Source organism: Ursus americanus, chromosome 24 (genome assembly GCF_024610735.1).
Source record: "Ursus americanus isolate L20-20 chromosome 24, mUrsAme1.1.p, whole genome shotgun sequence".
NCBI lineage: Eukaryota > Metazoa > Chordata > Mammalia > Carnivora > Ursidae > Ursus > Ursus americanus.
Window position 1 is genome coordinate 38603066 of NC_142150.1, and position 18295 is coordinate 38621360.

An 18295-nucleotide genomic window follows, 5' to 3' on the forward strand; every position below is an offset into this window, starting at 1 on the left:
TTCTGTGGGATTGATTAACTCCCAGTCATTTTTGAGACTGGACCCCAGGTTTGCTTTCTAAGGGAATCCTGCCTTGACCACCCCCTTTCCACCTCCCAGCTCCACTAGAGACTTACGTGATTAATGCCTGTTCAATCCTCACAACAATCTGTATGATTATACTATTATTAGTCACAGGAAACACAGAAAAAGGAGATAATTTACCTAAAGTCACAAAGCTGGTAAGTAGCCAAGCTGGGATCCACACCCATGCGGCACGCATTCACTAAACCGCTATGCTATGTTCCCTCTCCACAGCATCCTAACTCAACTCCTTACTTGTCGCTTCAAACTCTTTAGAGCTTCAAATTCCTCACCTCCTCCCAGCTGATCCTATCTCTTGTGAAGAGTAAATGTATGCAGAGCAGGCCTTGTAATGAGAGATTGGGCCCTCATTTGTAAATGAATAAATGTCAAGGAAATACGGGAGCAAATAAAGCGGACACGGTATTCAGTACAGTGTGGTAAATTGTTAGAGAGAACGCATTTATTCTAAATTTATCCTGAGGTCCAATGATTAAAAAAATCATTAATTGTATAGTACTGCATCTTTTTTTTTTTTAGATTTTTTATTTATTCATTTTGAGAGAGGCAGTGAGAGCACAAGCAGGGGAGAGGAGCAGAGGGAGAGGGAGAGGCAGGTTCCCGCTGAGCAGGGAGCGCAGTGTGGGGCTCAATCCCAGGACCATTAGATCATGACCTGAGCTGAAGGCAGACGCTTAACCGACTGAGCCACCGAGGCACCCCGGTACTGCGTCTTTCATCTACTTCCAGGTAAGCACCCTATAGAAATCACAAACGTGAGGATACATAAAGATCCCCACAGCACTGAAGACAAATGTTCCAGTAAAGAGCCACGGCTTCTGTCCGTCAAGGATCATCGTCCTACGGAAAGCTGTGCAGCCTTTAACATAACCAAGGAGACTATGATTACCCACATGGAACATCTATTGAGTGAACAAAGAAAATACCGTCACTGAATAAAAATCTGCTCTGCTAGGGGTGATTACCTCTTGAGAAAAAGAGGAACTTTCCTTTGTATTCTTCAGCAGTATTTGAAATTTGTATAAATGTTAGTTCTATAATTAAAAGTTGTAAGACCAGCAAAAATGAGGATTATACTCTGTAGCAACTCAGACTTTTCTACATCCAGTTGGTTTATTTTTTTTTTTTAAGGCTTTATTTATTTACCTGGGCGGGGGGGCCGGGAACAGAGGGAGAGAGAATCTCAAGCAGGCTCCACGCCCAGCTTGGAGCCCCACTCGGGGCTTGATTTCATGACCTTGAGATCATGACCTGAGCTGAAACCAAGAGTCTGACACTCAACCGACTGAGCCACCCAGGCGCCCCTACATCCAGTGAATTTACAGATGAATTTAAAAGTGTCTACTACTCTGAGAAATAGGTGCGTGGACAGGGGAATGAAAAGGGTCATGAAAAATGAAAATGTCTTCCTGTTATATTTCCTTTAATGTTGGTACAGTGGACATACAACAGACACAGATTGAGGGAGAGTGGGGGAAATCCTTGGATCTGGGAAATGCCCCAGACGGCAGTTTAAGCAGTCCCTGGTTCTCTACCCCATGCCAGTCATTGATCTCCACCCACTTCAGACACAGCTGGATTCTGACTCAGGTGTGCCCATCTTCAATATCTACATGAAAGGTAAAAGAGGGAGTAGTCTTGCCCCAAACTCCCATCCCGCGGTGATTGTTCTCAAAATCCCACTGAAGCCACCAATGTGACAGGGCTCTTTTGAGGGTCTATGACAGGGATTGGGATCAGCTAACTACAGCCAACAGGCCTAATACAGCTGGGGCCTGATTTTGAAAAGAAAAGGCCCATGAGCTAAGAATGGTTTCTATGTTTTTACATGGTTACGTGGCTGCAGAAGTACCTACATATTATCTTTGATTTTATCCCCTGGAACGGCAGTATGTGATTTACTATTTGGTCCTTTAAGGAAAAAGTTGCCAAACCCCTCTGCTCCTTTCAGAACCGCAGCCTGGAGCAGGACGGAAAGTTTGGGAGGTGAACAAGCTCTCGGGCTGAGCCCTGAGACTCAGCTGGGGCCCCAGGCGCCTGGCCTTCTATTCTATTCAGGGCTGCAGCGGCAACCGCCCCCTCCCAGGGAGTCCAGGCGGAGCTGTCCTCTCCAAGCCCGGGCTCAGCTGGGCCCGAGAGGCCCCCAGGCTGCTTCAGAGCCCTGCTGTTGGCTGGGAGGCCGGCCGGTGGGGGCAGCCCCAACGCTCCCGCAGGCAGAAGTGCCAGACCAGAGCAGAGCAGGTCAGCAGGGCCAGCACCGTGCCCACCCCTACAGCCGTGTGCACCAGGGTAACGGGTCTGGGGGGCACAGCCAGCCTGCCACAGGGCCCGAAAGCGGGGCCCCCCACCCCCTCGAGGCCCTCTGCACCTGCTGGGGGTACGCTGCTTTCTCCAGCCCCGTTAGCAGCCACCACGCAAACGACATAAACGCCCCCAGGCTTCAGTCCCTTCAGTTCTGCTTGGCGGACCGTGGAGTTGAGCGGGGGCCCCTTCTGGGTAGCCCCACTGCCTTCCCGGAGCAGCAGCCAGTACTGGTGGACCGGGGAGGAGGGGGCACACCAGTGCACCACGGCGCTGCTGTCCTCGGCCACGACGTGCACTTCTCCCAGGCGCGGCGGGGCAGGCGGCTGGGCGGGGCTGGAGAGCCCAGGGCACAGGCAGGCCTTGGGCCCGGCCCTCTGCAGCTCCCTGCACGGCACCTGCAGGTGGCGGCAACTGTCGTAGTCACAGAGGACGGCTGGCGGAGGCGGCCCTGGTGTCTCATCTTCCTCCTCTTCCTTAAGGGCTTGAGGGGCCAAGGGCCGCGTTGTGGGAACTAAGGAGAAGGTGACAGCCAGGAGCCACAGAAGGCAGGGAGAGCCCAGCATGGAGTCTGGAAGGGAAGGAGGTGGAGAGGTAAAGACTGTCCAAACCCCATGCCTTCTAGGCCCCCTCCCTCAACAAAACCTCTGGGGACTGGGACACACAGCTGGGGGCCAAAAAGTGAACAGGAAAGAGGAGGAAAGGAGGCAGACACACTTATTTGTCAACCGACTTCTGAACTTTTGGACTTGGTTTGGGGGGGGGAAACAACAAACGTGGGCTGACCCCAGAGATGGGTGTGTGACCGGCAATGGGTGAAGTACCAGAAACAGTTCATGAATAAGCCAAGTGCTGGAGGGGAAAAGAGGAGGAAATGATTTACTCAGTCTGGGGAAGAAAGGTGGAATAACTCCCAGCTGCCACCCGAAGAAAAGATCTCAGTAAAATAATTGTCCGTCAGCGACACATGCAAAAACCCAAAAGTAGAGCGGACGGAAATGAGAAAGAAGAGATGGGCTAGAAGGGGGAAACTTAAGGACCCTGGAATCCCCCCCACCTGTCTAGGGAGCTCCAATCCCTGCCCCCCACCTCCCACCCCCCCTTCCCTGCCCCCAGCAGCCCCTCACCAGCGGGGAGGTCTGGCGGCAGTGTAGATCTCCGGCCAGAGGTCTGTGGGTGCAAGGCTGGGGCGACCCCAGGAGCACAGGCAGCCGGCAGGTTTTGTCGGTGTCTTCAATTTCAGTCCTGTTTTTGCTCAGCTTTTATACCCTTCCACTCTGATGTCACCACCTAGCCCCCCTCCCTTGCCCCCCCCCTTTCCCGGTGAATGCCAAGAAACGGGCTGGTCCCTTCAGAGAGCCTGAGTCACGGGGCCGGGGATCGGGGGCAGCCACAGCAGCTGTTTCATCTGGAGGCCAGGATGCCTGGGTTCAGAGACGGCTTTGGAATGTGGAAGGCAGCCAGGAGTGGAGAATCACAGGGCTGAAGCTATGTGGAGGGATGAGGAGGGGAACAGAGGGGGCCACCTGGCTGGTATCAGAGGAGAAAACAGCTGTGACAGCATGGGGCCTGGGCTTCAAAATGCTGTTTCAGTTAAAATCCTACCACATCCATGGCAGTCATTTCCTGTCTTCGGCCTCCCAATGGACAGAGAAAGGGAGGGGTGCAGAGGCCAGAATGATGCAGCCCGGCTCTCCAGACCCGCCCTACAGGATCCCCCTCCCCAGAGTCACGTGGATGGAGTAGGCAGGATAGGTTTTCTCGCCTTGCACTTTCTAGGCTTTGAATGGAGACGGCTGTACCTAGAATGGTCCAGGTCTGGAGACCTTCCCCATCAGCAGGCAGCCCCCGACAAGACCACCTCCTCCAATGCAGGGTGGCGGGGAGGATGCCCATGGAACACAGGGTTCTCCAATGGCAATGAATCCCTTTCAAGGAGTCAGGCAAGCAGCTGGCATGAAAATAGTTTATTGGGGGAACCGAAGGAGAGGGGAAGGGGTCAGGTGGGAAAGGACTGGAATGTGAGGACTCGGCCCTGTTCTCCTCAGGAACTAGAACAGGTGGAGCGCTGTCGGAGATTGCCCACAGGGGGTTCAGAACTGCCCAGAGTCTCTGGGGCAGGGGCAGGGGCAGGGCCAGGCAAGTTGGCCTCCGTCAGCAAAGCGGCGTCTTCCCAGGAGCCTGAACCTGGGCCAGAGGAGGGAGAAACAAAAATCCCAAATGGGAAATTAAGTAACCTGGGCCTCTTCTCCCCCAACCAATATAACCTCCTTCCTACCCGCATGCCACCTCCATTCCACCCAGACCCCTGTGCCGAGCGCCCCTCACCATCACTGGCCTCTGGCTCCAGCTCCTCCTCTCCATTCAAGGGCTGTTGATCTGCCTTCTCCTCCTCAGGGAGCTGGCCCTCTGCAGCCACAGGGGGAAGGCAGAGGTCAGGCTTGAAGAGGCTGCAAGGGACAACTGAGGACTTGTGGGGAGGGTGGGCGGGCGAGCTGCGGCACCGTACCTGCCCCTGGGGGATCTTCAGGGCTCTCGCCATCCTCTGTGATGTCTGATAGCTGGGTTGACTCCTCCTGGCCTTGGGGCCCTGTGCCTCCAAAGTGGGTAGAGGGCGGGATAGGGCTAATGCAGCTGCTCCCAGGCAGCGGGGCCAAGCTCACCTCCCCCAGCCTGTCCTCTGCCCCTCAGCCCCGCTGCGAGGGCCTAAAGCTTCGTACTGGATAACACAGGAGCCCCCCTCCCGTCCCGTTTACCTGGATGACGGGCCGAGATCCTTCGCTGTACTGCCTTTCGGGAACGGTCTCTTCTCTGGATGTTCACCTGTGCGGGAGGAACCTGTGAGCAGCGAGTGTGATCAGGGCCCTCGCGCCCCGGCCCTGGCTGCGCCCCAGCCCACTCCTCAACCAAAGAAGGATCACAAAGGGGAGGGGAAGGAGGTCCTCTGTGACCTGCAGAGAGAAGCGGTGTCGGGGCCAGATGCCCCCCCACACCCACTGCATGTAGCTGAAGAGCACGATGACGCAGAGGAAGGTGAAGTTGCTGGCGACACCTACGAAGGCGCAGGTCATCGGGAAGTTGTAGAGCAGGTACCTGACGCAGGAAGAGGGTGGCAGTTACTGGACGGCACTGACCTTCTCTCTCCCCAGAACTCACTGCTAGGAAGGTGCAAGCTCTTGCGCTTAAGGCCGGCCCTCAGGGGAGTCGCGGAGCCCGCGTCTGCTCCCTCACCTGAGCCCGGTGAAGTGCGCGTGGATGCGGAGGTAGGCCCCGTACAGCTGGATGCGCTTGCTGTGGATCTCGACGACCGCTCCGGTGGTCGGCACGTACTGCGGACGGCAGGGCGGGGAGCATGAAGCCCCGATCCTGCTGCCGTCACTCTTACCCGCCCAGGCCGAAGCCCACCCCCAGTGTCTCCGTGGCTGACAAAGCCCAGAGGCTCCGCAGGCAGAACTCTGGGCTCGTGGGGAGAGCAGTCTCTAGTCTCCCTTCACCCCCTTACCGAGTTCTCCCTGTATTCTGGGTAGAGCTCCACCTCCAGGACCTGCTTCTGCTCTGCAAAGCCAAACAGCAGGAGGCTGGAGAAGACCAGCGTGTCCAGCATCCGGAGCAGGTCTGAGCGGTAATGCAACATCACCTACCAGGGCCAGGAGGGGAGAGGCTGGGGACAGGTACCTCCCGATTTCCACAGCCCTACCCACCCCGCACCGAGGCTCCTGAACGGTCTGTGAAGCTAGCTTCTTCCTCAGGTCCCCTGCTCCCTCATTTGCACCTGCTACCATGCTCCCCCACCCTTGGCCCAGCCATTCCAGCGGCTTGAGTAACAGGCCTGCTCTGCCAGACCATGTCTCCATTCCCCTCTTCTAAGAACCTGCGAGGGTTAAGCCCCACTCAGTCTCTGATCTTTCCCCCCAAGCAGTTCTACCATTCAGAATAGACTAAGTTTCAGTGCAGCACCCGAAGCTTTGTTCTCCGTGTAGACATTCAGGCATTTGCTTCATCATGTGGCTCTGTTGATAATTCATGTACGAATGGAGCCTTAATATCTATTGAACACCCACTGTGGGATCATAAGCACTGTCCATTTCTTCACCGAATCCAAACTAGTCTTGCTACGGGACTATTACTAACATCCCCAGTTAGTAATGCTTTGTAACCAAGGGGTTAAAGAAGCTGTTTCTCAGTTAGTATGTTTCCGAGTGAGGACTTCAGCCCATTTTGCCTCCACTCTTCAGACTTTGCCCCCAAACTGGACATGCTCATCAGACACCTGGGGTGTCTGAGTGGCTTGGTAAACTGACTCCTCTTCCCTATCTTGAGGAGTCTGTGACCTCAGAGCTAGGATGTTTTCTCCTGAAGCCCTACTCAGGTGTTCTGACATCTGCTGTCACCTCCGCACCCTCCCAGACAGGCCAGGAACACTTACGGAGCGCGAAGAAGTGGAGATGATGCGGCCACCTCTGGTGTAGCATGAAATGGTGACTAAGAACATGCCCAAATCTTGATTCACGGGGGACTCTGGGATCTCAAGCTCTAAGGTAACGCGGTACGGCTGTCCATACATCAGCACCTGCCCAAGGTAGCCCCATCTCTTAACAAAAGCCCTATTTTTTTAAACCATGCTGTTGCACCTCCCCCCATCCCTCCAAACACCGCCACCCCCCCCTTCCTTGGCTAGCGCAGCCAGCCGCTCAGTCTCTCCTCCCAGGAAGGTGCTGCCCCCTTGTGGTGGCCGGTCCCTCCCACTTCTGAGATCAGCATCCTGCGACTTCGCTGAATCACGCTCCGCTCTGTTCTGAGAAACGCTGGGTCACATTTTTTTCCCTTCTTCCAAAAGTGAACCGTCATGTTGCCAACTGGGCCATCTGTGACTCAGGCCTCTGTCCCCGTGAGGCCACCCCCCTGGGCCCAGCCTGTCTTCACTTACATGATTAATTAACCAAGTGCCAGAAGTGCGCACCAACTCCCCAGCCACCCCTCCCGGTCTCGGTCGCTCCAGATCAACTTCAGGTCACTCTGGGGCCCTTACCTTGCTTCTGTTGCTAGAACCCTGAGACTCCTAGTGGGAAGGCTTCTTCACTGGGATTAACCTCAAAGGTTAAAGATTTGCCACCAAACATACCCTGGTTTTTCCTGACCATTCCTATATTCTTCTAATCCTTAGTCAACTATTCTTATCTGAGCATGACCCCTCAGGGTGGTACGCAAGAATCACAGGGGCAAGAGTAAAGCTTTTGTTTTTAAACAGAGGAAATGGGGGCGCCTGGTGGCACAGTGGTTGGGTGTCTGCCTTCGGCTCAGGGCGTGATCCCGGTGTTATGGGATCGAGTCCCACATCGGGCTCCTCCGCTGTGAGCCTGCTTCTTCCTCTCCCACTCCCCCTGCTTGTGTTCCCTCTCTCGCTGGCCGTTTCTATCTCTGTCGAATAAATAAATAAAATCTTTAAAAAAAAAATAAAAATAAACAGAGGGAATGGATTAAAAAAAAAACCAAAAAAACCCACAGCGAACCACCCCCCAAAATCCAGACACGGCTGAGGGTGCTCTGAGCACTAACACCAGGATAAAAAAGCAGAAAATCGCTGATTAAAGTCTTTGTACAGATTCTTATTTTCAGAATGAATTATCTGTTGAAAAAATGGATTCCATGAGATTCCTAGCCCCTGGAAGATGCCAGATGAAGACAGCTGCTTCACTGAATTTTTTGAAACATTTTTTAAGGACGGGGGAGGGCCACGGGGTGGGGGGGGGGAGAATCTTAAGCAGGCTCCACACCCAGCATGGAGCCTGATACGGGGCTTGATCTCAGGGTCATGACCTGGGCTGAAATCAAGAGTCAGATGCTTAACTGAGTCACCCAGGCACCCCTGAAACATTTTAATAGGTAGTTCTCTGGGTGGGTTGGAGGAAAATGGGGAGTGACTGCCGGCAAATGGGTAGGCGTTTCTTTTTGGGCTGATGAAAATGTTCTAAAATTAACTGGGGGTCTGGCTGCTCAACTCTGAATACACTAAAAACGACTGAACTATACATTTTAAACGGGTGAATTGTATAGTATGTGAGTTTTCTCTGAATAAAGCTGTTTTATATAAGTTTTTCAACTAGTAATTCTGTCTAAACAAACATCATCTCCTCCAACGGGATCCACGGACTCGACCACCAGAATCTTGTGAATGACTCCATGCCTGTGTTCACATCTGATGGGCAGATTCTCGTTCTGTTCCCCCATTCCCATACAACGTCCACCCTTCCTTACAAGGTCCACTTCGAGCCTCGCCATCTCCACAGTCTCACACTGATCCCTCAAATTCTTCAGAAATGCAGAAGCTGCGCCTTACACTTTGCTGCTTAATGCAGCGTATAGATTTCTCTATCCATCCTGTGAGCTCCTTGAAACCAGGACCCCATCTTCTACTTCCAGCGAAGTGTTACACATAAAATAGACACATGACTTCCTCTATTCCTTCCTTCCTAAATGTTCACTGTAGATGGAGAAAATGGTCAACCTGCTTTAATTATCAGAGACTACCCTGACCGGAGTCCCCCCACCCTTCACCTTTCCCTTCCTTCCTCACCCCGCAGCTTCACAGCCAGTTGTTTTAGGCTCCCTGAACCACCGTTAGGATCTCGCAACAGGCCGCCACACAACCACACGCCCCACTTCAGGGGCAGACGTGCTGTGGCTTTGTTTCGCGCTCCCTCTTAGCATAGTCTATTATTTTTTTTTTAGCCACAAAAGCACATCCAATCAACGTCTTCACAGAAGATTCTGTAATCACCTCCAAACTCCTTTTCTGAATAGCTGGATTAAAATGATGAATCTCGGCACCCATGGGTGGCTCGGTTGGCTGAGCGTCTGACTCTTAATTTCAGCTCAGGTCACGATCTCAGGGTGGTGAGATCGAGGCCCCTCATCGGGCCCTGAACTGGGCGTGGAGCCTGCTTAAGATTCTCCCTCCCTCCCTCTGCTCCCCACACCTCAAATAACTAAGTAAAACAAAACGACCAATCTCTGCCTTACAAGATCCAACCTTCCACGTCACTACATCCATTTGGGACCCAACTCATGGGACCTGGTACGTCTTCTTGACGGTGTATGGCTATGTCCTGGTCAAAGGAAGAGGTCAAAGGACACAGAGCAGGCTATTCGTACTGCCGAACAACGCCAGTCTGAACACCAATCTCAGAGGCCCCCAGATGCTACAACCTACACTCCTCCCTTCGGAGTGACCACTGAGGTCTATCCTGTGGCAGGCAGTGTCCTCCCATGAACCACTTTTAAAAAATACGTTTCAGATGCTTTAAAAATTCTTAGTACGTGTGACTGCTGATTACTACGAATTAGGCTGCCGACTAACAACTCAACAATGACGTGGATGCTCCAACGGCCCTTTGAAGCATGCCGGGATCCTCCTCCCCTCTCAGAGCCTCCACCAGCTTGCCCATTACAAACAGATGCACCCGCCATCCTGCACTTCCCAGAGCTTCCGGGTTCGTGGAAGTCCTACTGGCATCCGGCCCATCTCCTGGCACAGTACCCTTTGTAATGGCAGATCACACACATTTGTCAAGAGCTTCATAATTTCACACACAGGCTTTCAAAACTCTTGGGTGGAGTCCAACCTCATCCGGCGAAATAGCTGACTGGTTAATTTAGGTTCACTGAGGTCTAAAACACATCTCATCTAGTAGATACGGCCTGCCTGAAACAATCGGGAGAAGGGCATTGCTAACATCTACGGCAGGAAAAGAATAATCCACACGGCTCGGACTTTAATTTTTCTTTAACCTCCCTTTCCTTGAGAACTTTCCTCTGAGTCTCTATTACTCAATCCCTGCTCGCCAGGTCTTTCTCAATCCCTCCGATCTCAAGTCTTCAAAGCTCTAATGAAACCTCTCTTCAGCTCCCATACTCACCCGATCACGTCCACCCTTAGCCAGCGAGACATTGGCAACAGGGAAGGAGCACAGTAAGGAGGTGGAGGAATCACAGTCAGTCCTAGATGAGAATGGGGATGATACTCCACTAAGTTATCGAGTCTGCCTTACCTGTCCGTACACCTCCTTGGCCCCCTAGGGCTCCCTCTTGTCCCCCATCCCTGGAAAAGAAATGCAGCCAGGAGATTCAAGACACCTGAACGATTCTTTCATTCTCTTCTTGCTACTTCAGCTTATTTCCTCTCGTGAGAGCGGAAATTCTTACACGGGACTCAATGAACACTTAGTTGAATAGTTTCAGAATGAAGTGTTTCTCAAGACTCACTTGGGGAATTTGATAAAAATGCAGACTCCGGGGGGTGCCTGGGTGGCTCAGTCGGTTAAGTGTCCAACTCTTGATTTCGGCTCAGGTCATAATCTCAGGGTCCTCAGATCAAGCCCTGTGTTGGGCTCCCCACTGGGGGTGGAGTCTGCTTGGGATCTTTCTCCCTCTCCCTCTGCCTCCCACCCCGGCCACCTACTCACCGGTGTGCGTGCACACTCTCAATCTCTCTCTCTCTCAAAAAAAACCACAAAAAAACAAAACAAAAAAAACCCACCAGATTCCTGGGTCCTATCCCCAGATTCTGACTATTTCTGGTCTGGGGCCTAATTTGAGAAAATTCCTCCCGAGGGATCCACAGATGGACTTTTTTTTTTTTCCTTTAAAGATTTTATTTATTTGCGAGAGAGTGAGTGAGAGGGAAAGGGAGAATCAGGCTCCCTGCTGAGTGCAGAGCTTGACATGGGGCTGGATCCTGAGACTCCAGGATCATGACCTGAGCCAAAGGCAGACACTTAGCTGCCTGAGCCACCCAGGTGCCCGCACAGATGGTCTTTAAGAGGCTCACAAACCTCAACGTGTAAGCAAAATTACACATGGGCATGCATTTATATGTATGTGTGTGTGTACGTGTAACTTTTTTTTCCTGTAAGCTCTACATCCAACATGGGGCTTGAATTCACAACCCTGAGATCAAGAGTCAGAGTCACGTGCCCTACCAACCGAGCCAGACAGGTGTCCCTGTGCATACATGTTTTTACAGCAGAAAGGCCAAAGTTTTCATGAGATCATACCTCCTAAAAGTTTAAGCAGCTCTTAGAAAGTAGAGTTCATGATCAGGGACTCAAGACAGGGAAACAAATGACTTTGGACCATTGATAAGAATGCCCCTATCAGCATCTCTTGATCGATCCTATGGCCACTGTTAAGAGAAGGGGAGAGAATTTGGCAAGGTCTGTAAAATCAGAAGACCTGGGCCCCAGGTAAGAAGCAGGACTCTAGGACTTGATGTTCCCTGTCACCTTGTGTTTCCATAATCTCTAATGTGCGGGATTATCGGGAGTGGGAGAAAGTAATGTACAAGGCAACTTGCTGCTTTCCTAATACCGTCTCTACTGAAGGCCAAGTTAGTTCTGAGAGGACTCAAGGGATCTGGTTGGTTAAGAGGTCTACAGTGGCCCTGAGATCGATCTGACCCAATCCAAACAGAATTGATCCTCACAGTGACAGTCTAAAAGGGGATTTTTTTTTCTTCTTTTTAACATAATTCAGTAACCAGAGGTAGAACTAGGACCTTAGAGCCCTACTGACCCAGAGCTTCCTCAGCCTTGGCTGTGAAAGGTAAGAAGTCATATAAACACAATGGGCTCAAATTTTCTCCTATGTAAATAAACTCTAAGGGCCCTAACAGCAATTTTCTCAAAGAATTCCTCTACTTCGGTAGAAGACCACTCTCACCTGTAGTAGAAATGCACGGGGCTGAGGTGGCTGACTGTGGGCATGTAGGAATAGTAGAAGGAGCCATAGAGGAAGACAGACACCCAGAGCAGAAGGAGGATGGTACAGAACAGCACCCCAAACTGCAGCAGCAGCTTGCGGGCACGACCTGCCAAGACCTGGCCCACCTCCTGGGCCCACAGTAAGGCAGGTACTGGTGGGTCATTGACCATGGCAGGGAGCGCAGAGTGTCTGGCCCCAGGTTCAGGCCTTGAGTTCCTAGCTGCTCTGCCACCTGGACGCCACCCCTGGCCATGGGATGAAGCAGCTGGTGGTTCCTAGAAAAAGAGAGAGAGGGGGAGAGAATGGCTCTTTTCCCAGGGGAGGTGGGGACAAAAAGGACAAGCTTACTGGACTGGGTTTGAGGAACCAGAGATGGCAGAACACAGCAAAGTCTTTGTTTCATAGGGCTTTTCTCCAGGTGATTACGTTTCTCAACCAATTATCCCTTCCCTTTTCCTTCACTGTGCTTCCTTTGGCCCGACTGCCCCAACACCTCAGCTGAATTTGTCTCCTGGACACCTGATTTCTGGGACAGGCCACGTTCATACTCATTCATAACAATATATAACATACAGAGGATGAGCACCTTAAAAGGCTTTTACACACATGATGACGCCGAGTCCACACCGCGAGGTGGCTGCCCCCAGAGAATGCGCGACTTGCCTAGGGTCGTACAGCCGCACTCAAAGCCAGCAGCCTAAGCGCGGTCGCTGCTGCCTCCCAACTTTCTCCTCTACGCCCAGAGTTGCGCTCTCTCCCCGACAGGGCCGCGGCCCACGCTAGGCAGGGCGTCCTGCAGCCAACGGCCGCTCCCCGCCAGCACCCCCTCCGGCTGGCGGTGGGCGCGGCGCCCGAAGCCCCCACCTAACCGCGCCAGCACGGAAACCAGCTCGCCGGCCGCCGCGATCCTGCAGACTCACCAGCTCGCAGGCTGCTGGGGCAACGGCGACAAGGGACTTCCGTCTCCCGGGGAAGCCCCGCCCACTTCCGCCGGCCGCCTTTGTGATTGAGGGGGCGGGACCTCATTCCAGGGCGGGGCCGGGCGCAAGGGGCGGGGCCTGCCGGGCGGCGGGTTTCCCACCATGCGCGCTGCGTATGGTCCCTCCCCGCGGTCCGATTCCCAGACCCAAGAGGGCAGGCGCCTCCCTCCAGGCCTCAGGATATGCCCCAGGGCACGCTATGAGTCAGCAGCATCCCCCTCAGCCCGCCCTTCGAGGTCGCAATCCCGGCCCTCCACCCACACCTTCACCACCAGCCATTTAAACCCCCGCAAAGGGGGAGAGGGGCGGATATTCAGCAGGCGCTGATTTTTATCGCCCACAGCTCCTTGGACCTGTAGGCGTCCAAGGCAGAGAGCCCTGCTGGCCGGCTGACTGGCCGGCCCCTATCACAAGAGTGATAGCATTTCAGCTCCGTTTTTTGTCTCCAGCATTTAGAATGTCATCGACCTCCCCTGACCCCAACTGGACTCTCCCTCGGAATACCCGCAGCGCGTTATGTACACGAGATCTTGGCAGACGGTACCTTCTATTTTGTATACGACTCTTCACCCCAAATAAGATCCCTCGGAGGGTAAGGTTAATATTGTGTACATCTTCGCATTCCACACAGTACCAAGCACGACCCTGCAGGCCTGGGATGTAATCTCTCAAACCAATACCCACACTCCCAAAACCCACCCTGGAAGCTCATCTATTTCAAGAAACACCCAATAACTTTCCCCACAGTGCCCCCTACCTCTTCTTTGTCCGATTCTTTGATCTGGTATCTGCACACCTCTTTTCCTGCAGCTTCTTCTCCTTGTTCTTTAGGCATCTTCCTGACGTACTTTGTTGCCCCTGGATCTTCCACTCGAGTCACTTGTGGCTAGAACATGAAGTGGTTGGTGATCTAGAAGCTGGTACCTGTAGCTCATCACATTTTCCTGGATACAGGGAATGGAGGGTCCCTGGGAAAGAAAAAAGAAGACTCAGGTACTACGGGCTATGTCAGAGCAGAGGGAGGAGGGAGGAGGGGGGCGACTGCCCAGCTGATGTCAGATTTTCAAATGAGCAGGGTCCCCCGCAGCCAGTACAGACTCCACTGCAGGCGATGTCACAGGTCCAGACCACCCCATTTAAGGGGAGGGGGGAGTCGGCCTGGGCCTCAGCTCCTTCCAGCCCCGTCCTAGTCCAGATTCGGAATGCCTGCAATGGGGGAAGGGCAGCTAGGGAGACAGTTCACAGTGGGGGTGTGCGTAGGGGCTGCAGTCAGCAGCCAGGCTCCCCCACTGGCCGGGCAGTTGGTATGCTCCAGGATCTGAGCAGCTCCTTCTAGCATCCTTCATCCTTCAGGTACCAGCGTCTGGGCAGTGCCTGAGCTGCAGCAACTGGGACCAGCCCTCGACAGACCTCTGACCTGACCTCCCCAGTGGACTTCTTTGTATTAGCTGCTTCTGCTGCTGCAGCAGATACTTCCAGCTGCAACTCCCTGCAAAGTGGGGCACCCATCTCAGGCAGGTTTTGTGCACCCCACTGACTACTCCCCAGGGCTGCCGCTGCCTGTGGCCTCAGGTGAGTAGGGAACATCCTGCTTTTCTCCCCCTGGGGCTCAAGGGGGCGGTGGGGGAGATTATGTGTCCTCATCAGGGCGGGGCTTTTTCTGGTTCAGGCTTTTAGAGCTGGGAACACACATGGCTGGAAGGGCTGAAAAGCCTTAAATCGGTTTTATGTCTAATGATCTGTGGCCCAGGCCGTGTGGGAGTTTGGAAGGCATTTCATCCAACCCTCTCCATTTCCTTAGCCCAGGAAGACAGGGATGGGAAAGGCCACTGGAGGATGAGGATAAAAGGAACAAAATATTGGGGCACATGACCCCAGTCTTGTAAAGACTGATGAAAAAGGAACACGGACCGGGGGGGGGGGTGTCTTCAGATGAGATTATGCAGCCCCTCACCCCCCACATCATGCTCTAAGGTATCCCTCTCTTTTCTCCAGGATGAAAGGGGAGACCCCTGTGAACAGCACTATGAGTATTGGGCAAGCCCGCAAAATGGTGGAACAGCTTAAGATTGAAGCCAGCTTGTGCCGGATAAAGGTGGGCGGACCCTGGGTCCCATTAGTTGCCCCAGTTGTGCAGTAGGTCCCCAAATGTCAGGTTAGGAGATGTTTTCTTTCCTGGACTCCCTGCGATCAGGGGAGGAGTCTCTGGCTCTGTAAGGACAGCTGTCCCCAGGCCAATCTGGGGGATGAGGGACGAGAATACTGTTTTAAGAAGCCCTAGAGATGGCAAAAGAGAACCCATTTGGGGAGGGAGGCTGCAGTCCCTCTCAGGGGATCTTGCTAACAATTCCCCTCCTGGCTGTGCCCCAGGTGTCCAAGGCAGCAGCCGACTTGATGACTTACTGTGATGCCCACGCCTGTGAGGATCCCCTCATCACCCCTGTGCCCACTTCGGAGAACCCCTTCCGGGAGAAGAAGTTCTTCTGTGCCCTCCTCTAAGTTGCCCTGTCCCTCGGCACAAGCTCTTCACCTTTCCCTCTCCTAGGCCCTTCCTTAGGTCAGTAACTGTCGTGAGCCCCTGAGGGTCCCTGCATCCCATCCCTAGCCCTTGTCCGACCCTATGAGGTTATCTGAAGCACAAAGCTCTCCGTCACGGATCTGTGGACCCCATTTCCTCGCCCACTGCGGCGTACCCCAACTACCCCCTGACCCAGGGCCCCCTTAGCTCCATCCCCAGGAGGGCCGTTCAGACTCTGCCAGCGTCCTGCCGGCTTCTCTCTGTGACCCGCTCAAGACAATGGAGAGAGGGATGGGCCGGGTGCTTGCTCTCAGTCTCACCTGGAGCTATGAGAAGGGTAAAGCCGTTTGAAGAATAAAGTCATCCAGAGTCTCAGAGGACAGCTCCTGTGTTAGCGTTCTTGGGGAGAGGATCATCAGTCTGTAGACCTGGGAATGTGTGCGGCAGGTGAAAGGCTTGCCGTACCCCAGGAATAGGGCCAGTCAAATCAGGTTAGACTTGTCTAGGATCGGAGATCGCCGGGATGGGCGGGGGGGGGGGGGGGACGGCGGGCGCGAGACAGCGTCTCAAGTGGAAGAATTAAGTTACAAAAGACTCAGAGGCTACGGAGAACACTAACACACGCACGCACACGCGCGCGCGAAATCACTGCACACAAGTGAAAACGAAAACAGACCGAACGGGGTAGATCGAGGGAGGGATTCCGAGGGAAATCGCAGATCGCAGCAACTCTGGAACGGAGGGGAGGAGCTCGGCTCCAGTTCCTGCGAAGGGGGCCGGTTTTACTTCTAAGATGGCCGCGCCCACAGCGGGCCCCTTTTCCAAGATGGCCACCGCCATGGGACCCGCGCCAATATGGCAGCCCCCCGTCACTGGGTTTCACGTACAGGGCTTCTGAGCTAGGCCCATACTTAAAATGGCGGCCCCAGGCAGCAAGAGTTCTCAATATGGTCCCTTCTGTGCTCATCTGGTCTCAAAATGGCTGCCCCGGCTCTTGCCAACTCGATGCCCATTCCTACCCACCCCGGAGTCTTAAAGTCGACGTCCCCCCGATCCAGGTGAAGGCACACGGGTGGCTATAAGCAAAGATGGGACAAGAGGACCCTCGCAAGCACAGCGTAGCAGGCGCTGGTCGCGTGGATCTTGCGCGGGAATCCAGGTTCTACAGCTTGCCAAGTGGAGGCTCCCTTTGGGGTGTAAACAGAAGTGTGCGGCCGGTGCTCGGCGCCATTCCTCGGTCGCCTCCTGGGCTCCCTAGGAGTTGGATGAGCCCGAAATTGTTTCAGTTTGGGTTTCCTGGTAGGGCTTGCGGTGTTCCCATTTCTTCCTCAGGCCCACTCTGTCACATCCGCCAGAAGCAACGTCCCCGCCCCTAGTGTGCCTACCAACCTTCCTAGTGATCCCAGCTTGCCTTCTGGCCAGATGCCAAAACCAAGGCTTAATGTCTCACGAGCGCCTCCCAGACTCAAACTTGGCGGAGGTTTTAAGCCCGGCATGCTTTTCTAGAAGCCTTTTCCTTCCAAGGGTGAACATATGGAGGTGGGACCAGGGCCAAGGCAGGGAAGGTAACAGTCCCAGTGTGTCTGCTCCTCATGCATTATCCACATCCCCCAAATTCAGGGATATATCCTTCCCTGGGGAAGCCTAAGCCAGCTCCTGTTTTGTGTCAGGATACACTTTGGGAGAGGGCGCCTGAGTGATTCAGTTAAGTGTCTGCCTTCAGCTCAGATCATGCAGAGTCCTGGGACGGAGACCCACGGCCAGCTCCTTGTTGAGGGAGCCTCTCCCTCTCCTGCTCCCTCTGCTTATGCTCTGTCAAATAAATAAAATCTTGGGGAAAAAAAAAAAAGGGATACACTTTGGGGGGTGGGGGTGGGAGGAGCCACCCTGCAGTAACAGGAGGTATTAGGGATACCCATCACCCCCAGCTTCCCCACACCTTCACACAGGAGACAGCAAGGGGAGGGGAATGCAGAGAGGAAACCAAAGGAATGAAAGTCATTCTCTGGGAATTGAACTTAGTCTCCTATGGATGTCTCCACAGGTCCAGGGGCACCCAACGAACTTGGGGCACTTTCAGGAACAGCGCCTTTCCAGCTGTTGATGAATTTCTGAGCCCTAACAGGTCCTGAAGGTCATCTCATTACCTCATCCTAGAGATGAAGAAACAGGGAAAGTAACCTGGTTGCCCTCCTGAGGTGGGCACCTACCCCCATTCTGTTCAGCAGTCCCCATGACTTCCTTCTTGGTGTTTCATGAAAACTCCTGAAAGGATCAAGTCTCTTCTTTATTCTTTTAAAGACTGATTTATTTATTGCGGGGGAGGTACAGAGGGAGACAATGCCAAGAAGACGCCCCGATAAGCGCCGGGGTGGGGATAAGGGCAAGGAGGGCTCGAGTCTCATCAGGAGATCATGACCTGAGCTGAAATCAACCGAGCCACCCAGGAGCCCCAAGGATCAAATCTGTTTTAATCCCTGCATCCTGAAAGTGTCTGGCACATAGCTGGCACTCAAATATTGAATGAATGATTGTACTATATATGCTTAAATAGCAAGCAATGCAGAGCAGACACAAGAACCTCTCTCTTTTTCTACTGCATCACAGTGTTGGGCAAATTCCAGGAGAGTAAGTTGAAAATTTCCACATCAGC

At 53.5% G+C, this 18295-nt stretch overlaps 3 protein-coding genes across 9 annotated transcripts; 1 reads left to right on the forward strand and 2 right to left on the reverse strand.

Moving 5' to 3' along the window:
- Positions 1–1172: 1172 nt before the first annotated feature.
- Positions 1173–4100, reverse strand: LRRN4CL (LRRN4 C-terminal like). Its single transcript, XM_045793752.2, has 2 exons — positions 3513–4100; positions 1173–2956 (listed from the first exon to the last, which is right to left on the reverse strand). The coding sequence occupies exon 2, from the start codon at positions 2949–2951 to the stop codon at positions 2238–2240; it is 714 nt and encodes a 237-aa protein (XP_045649708.1). The 5' UTR covers positions 2952–2956; positions 3513–4100; the 3' UTR covers positions 1173–2237.
- A 237-nt stretch (positions 4101–4337) lies between these two features.
- Positions 4338–17017, reverse strand: BSCL2 (BSCL2 lipid droplet biogenesis associated, seipin). 6 transcript variants are annotated; one of them, XM_045793746.2, is made up of 12 exons: positions 15963–17017; positions 13882–14092; positions 12103–12419; positions 10302–10383; positions 6812–6955; positions 5888–6022; positions 5617–5714; positions 5337–5478; positions 5142–5223; positions 4895–4981; positions 4714–4794; positions 4338–4572 (listed from the first exon to the last, which is right to left on the reverse strand). In XM_045793746.2, the coding sequence occupies exons 2-12, from the start codon at positions 13957–13959 to the stop codon at positions 4430–4432; spliced, it is 1389 nt and encodes a 462-aa protein (XP_045649702.2). In that variant the 5' UTR covers positions 13960–14092; positions 15963–17017; the 3' UTR covers positions 4338–4429. The 6 variants fall into 6 exon arrangements, with proteins under 6 accessions (XP_045649702.2, XP_045649703.2, XP_045649704.2 ...); XM_045793747.2 differs by having other exon boundaries at positions 4895–4975; positions 15963–17016; XM_045793748.2 differs by having other exon boundaries at positions 5142–5208; positions 15963–17010.
- Positions 13983–16019, forward strand: GNG3 (G protein subunit gamma 3). 2 transcript variants are annotated; one of them, XM_045793761.2, is made up of 4 exons: positions 13983–14117; positions 14478–14696; positions 15120–15219; positions 15495–16019. In XM_045793761.2, exons 3-4 carry the CDS (start codon positions 15121–15123, stop codon positions 15621–15623), a joined length of 228 nt encoding a protein of 75 aa, XP_045649717.1. In that variant the 5' UTR covers positions 13983–14117; positions 14478–14696; position 15120; the 3' UTR covers positions 15624–16019. The 2 variants fall into 2 exon arrangements, with proteins under 2 accessions (XP_045649717.1, XP_045649716.1); XM_045793760.2 differs by lacking the exon at positions 13983–14117 and having other exon boundaries at positions 14437–14696.
- Positions 17018–18295: the final 1278 nt, after the last annotated feature.

What these genes read in the sequence shown, in the direction of transcription:
- BSCL2 (XM_045793746.2), bottom strand. Translation starts at nt 13,959, where the DNA reads ATGCCTAAAGAACAAGGAGAAGAAGCTGCAGGAAAAGAGGTGTGCAGA. An exon ending in CAGAATACAGGGAGAACTCG is followed by an intron (nt 5,715 to 5,887) that starts GTAAGGGGGTGA and finishes TGCCGTCCGCAG; the next exon opens with TACGTGCCGACCACCGGAGC. An exon ending in GCGCACTTCACCGGGCTCAG is followed by an intron (nt 5,479 to 5,616) that starts GTGAGGGAGCAG and finishes TTCCTGCGTCAG; the next exon opens with GTACCTGCTCTACAACTTCC.
- LRRN4CL (XM_045793752.2), bottom strand. Translation starts at nt 2,951, where the DNA reads ATGCTGGGCTCTCCCTGCCTTCTGTGGCTCCTGGCTGTCACCTTCTCC.
- GNG3 (XM_045793761.2), top strand. Translation starts at nt 15,121, where the DNA reads ATGAAAGGGGAGACCCCTGTGAACAGCACTATGAGTATTGGGCAAGCC. An exon ending in CCAGCTTGTGCCGGATAAAG is followed by an intron (nt 15,220 to 15,494) that starts GTGGGCGGACCC and finishes GCTGTGCCCCAG; the next exon opens with GTGTCCAAGGCAGCAGCCGA.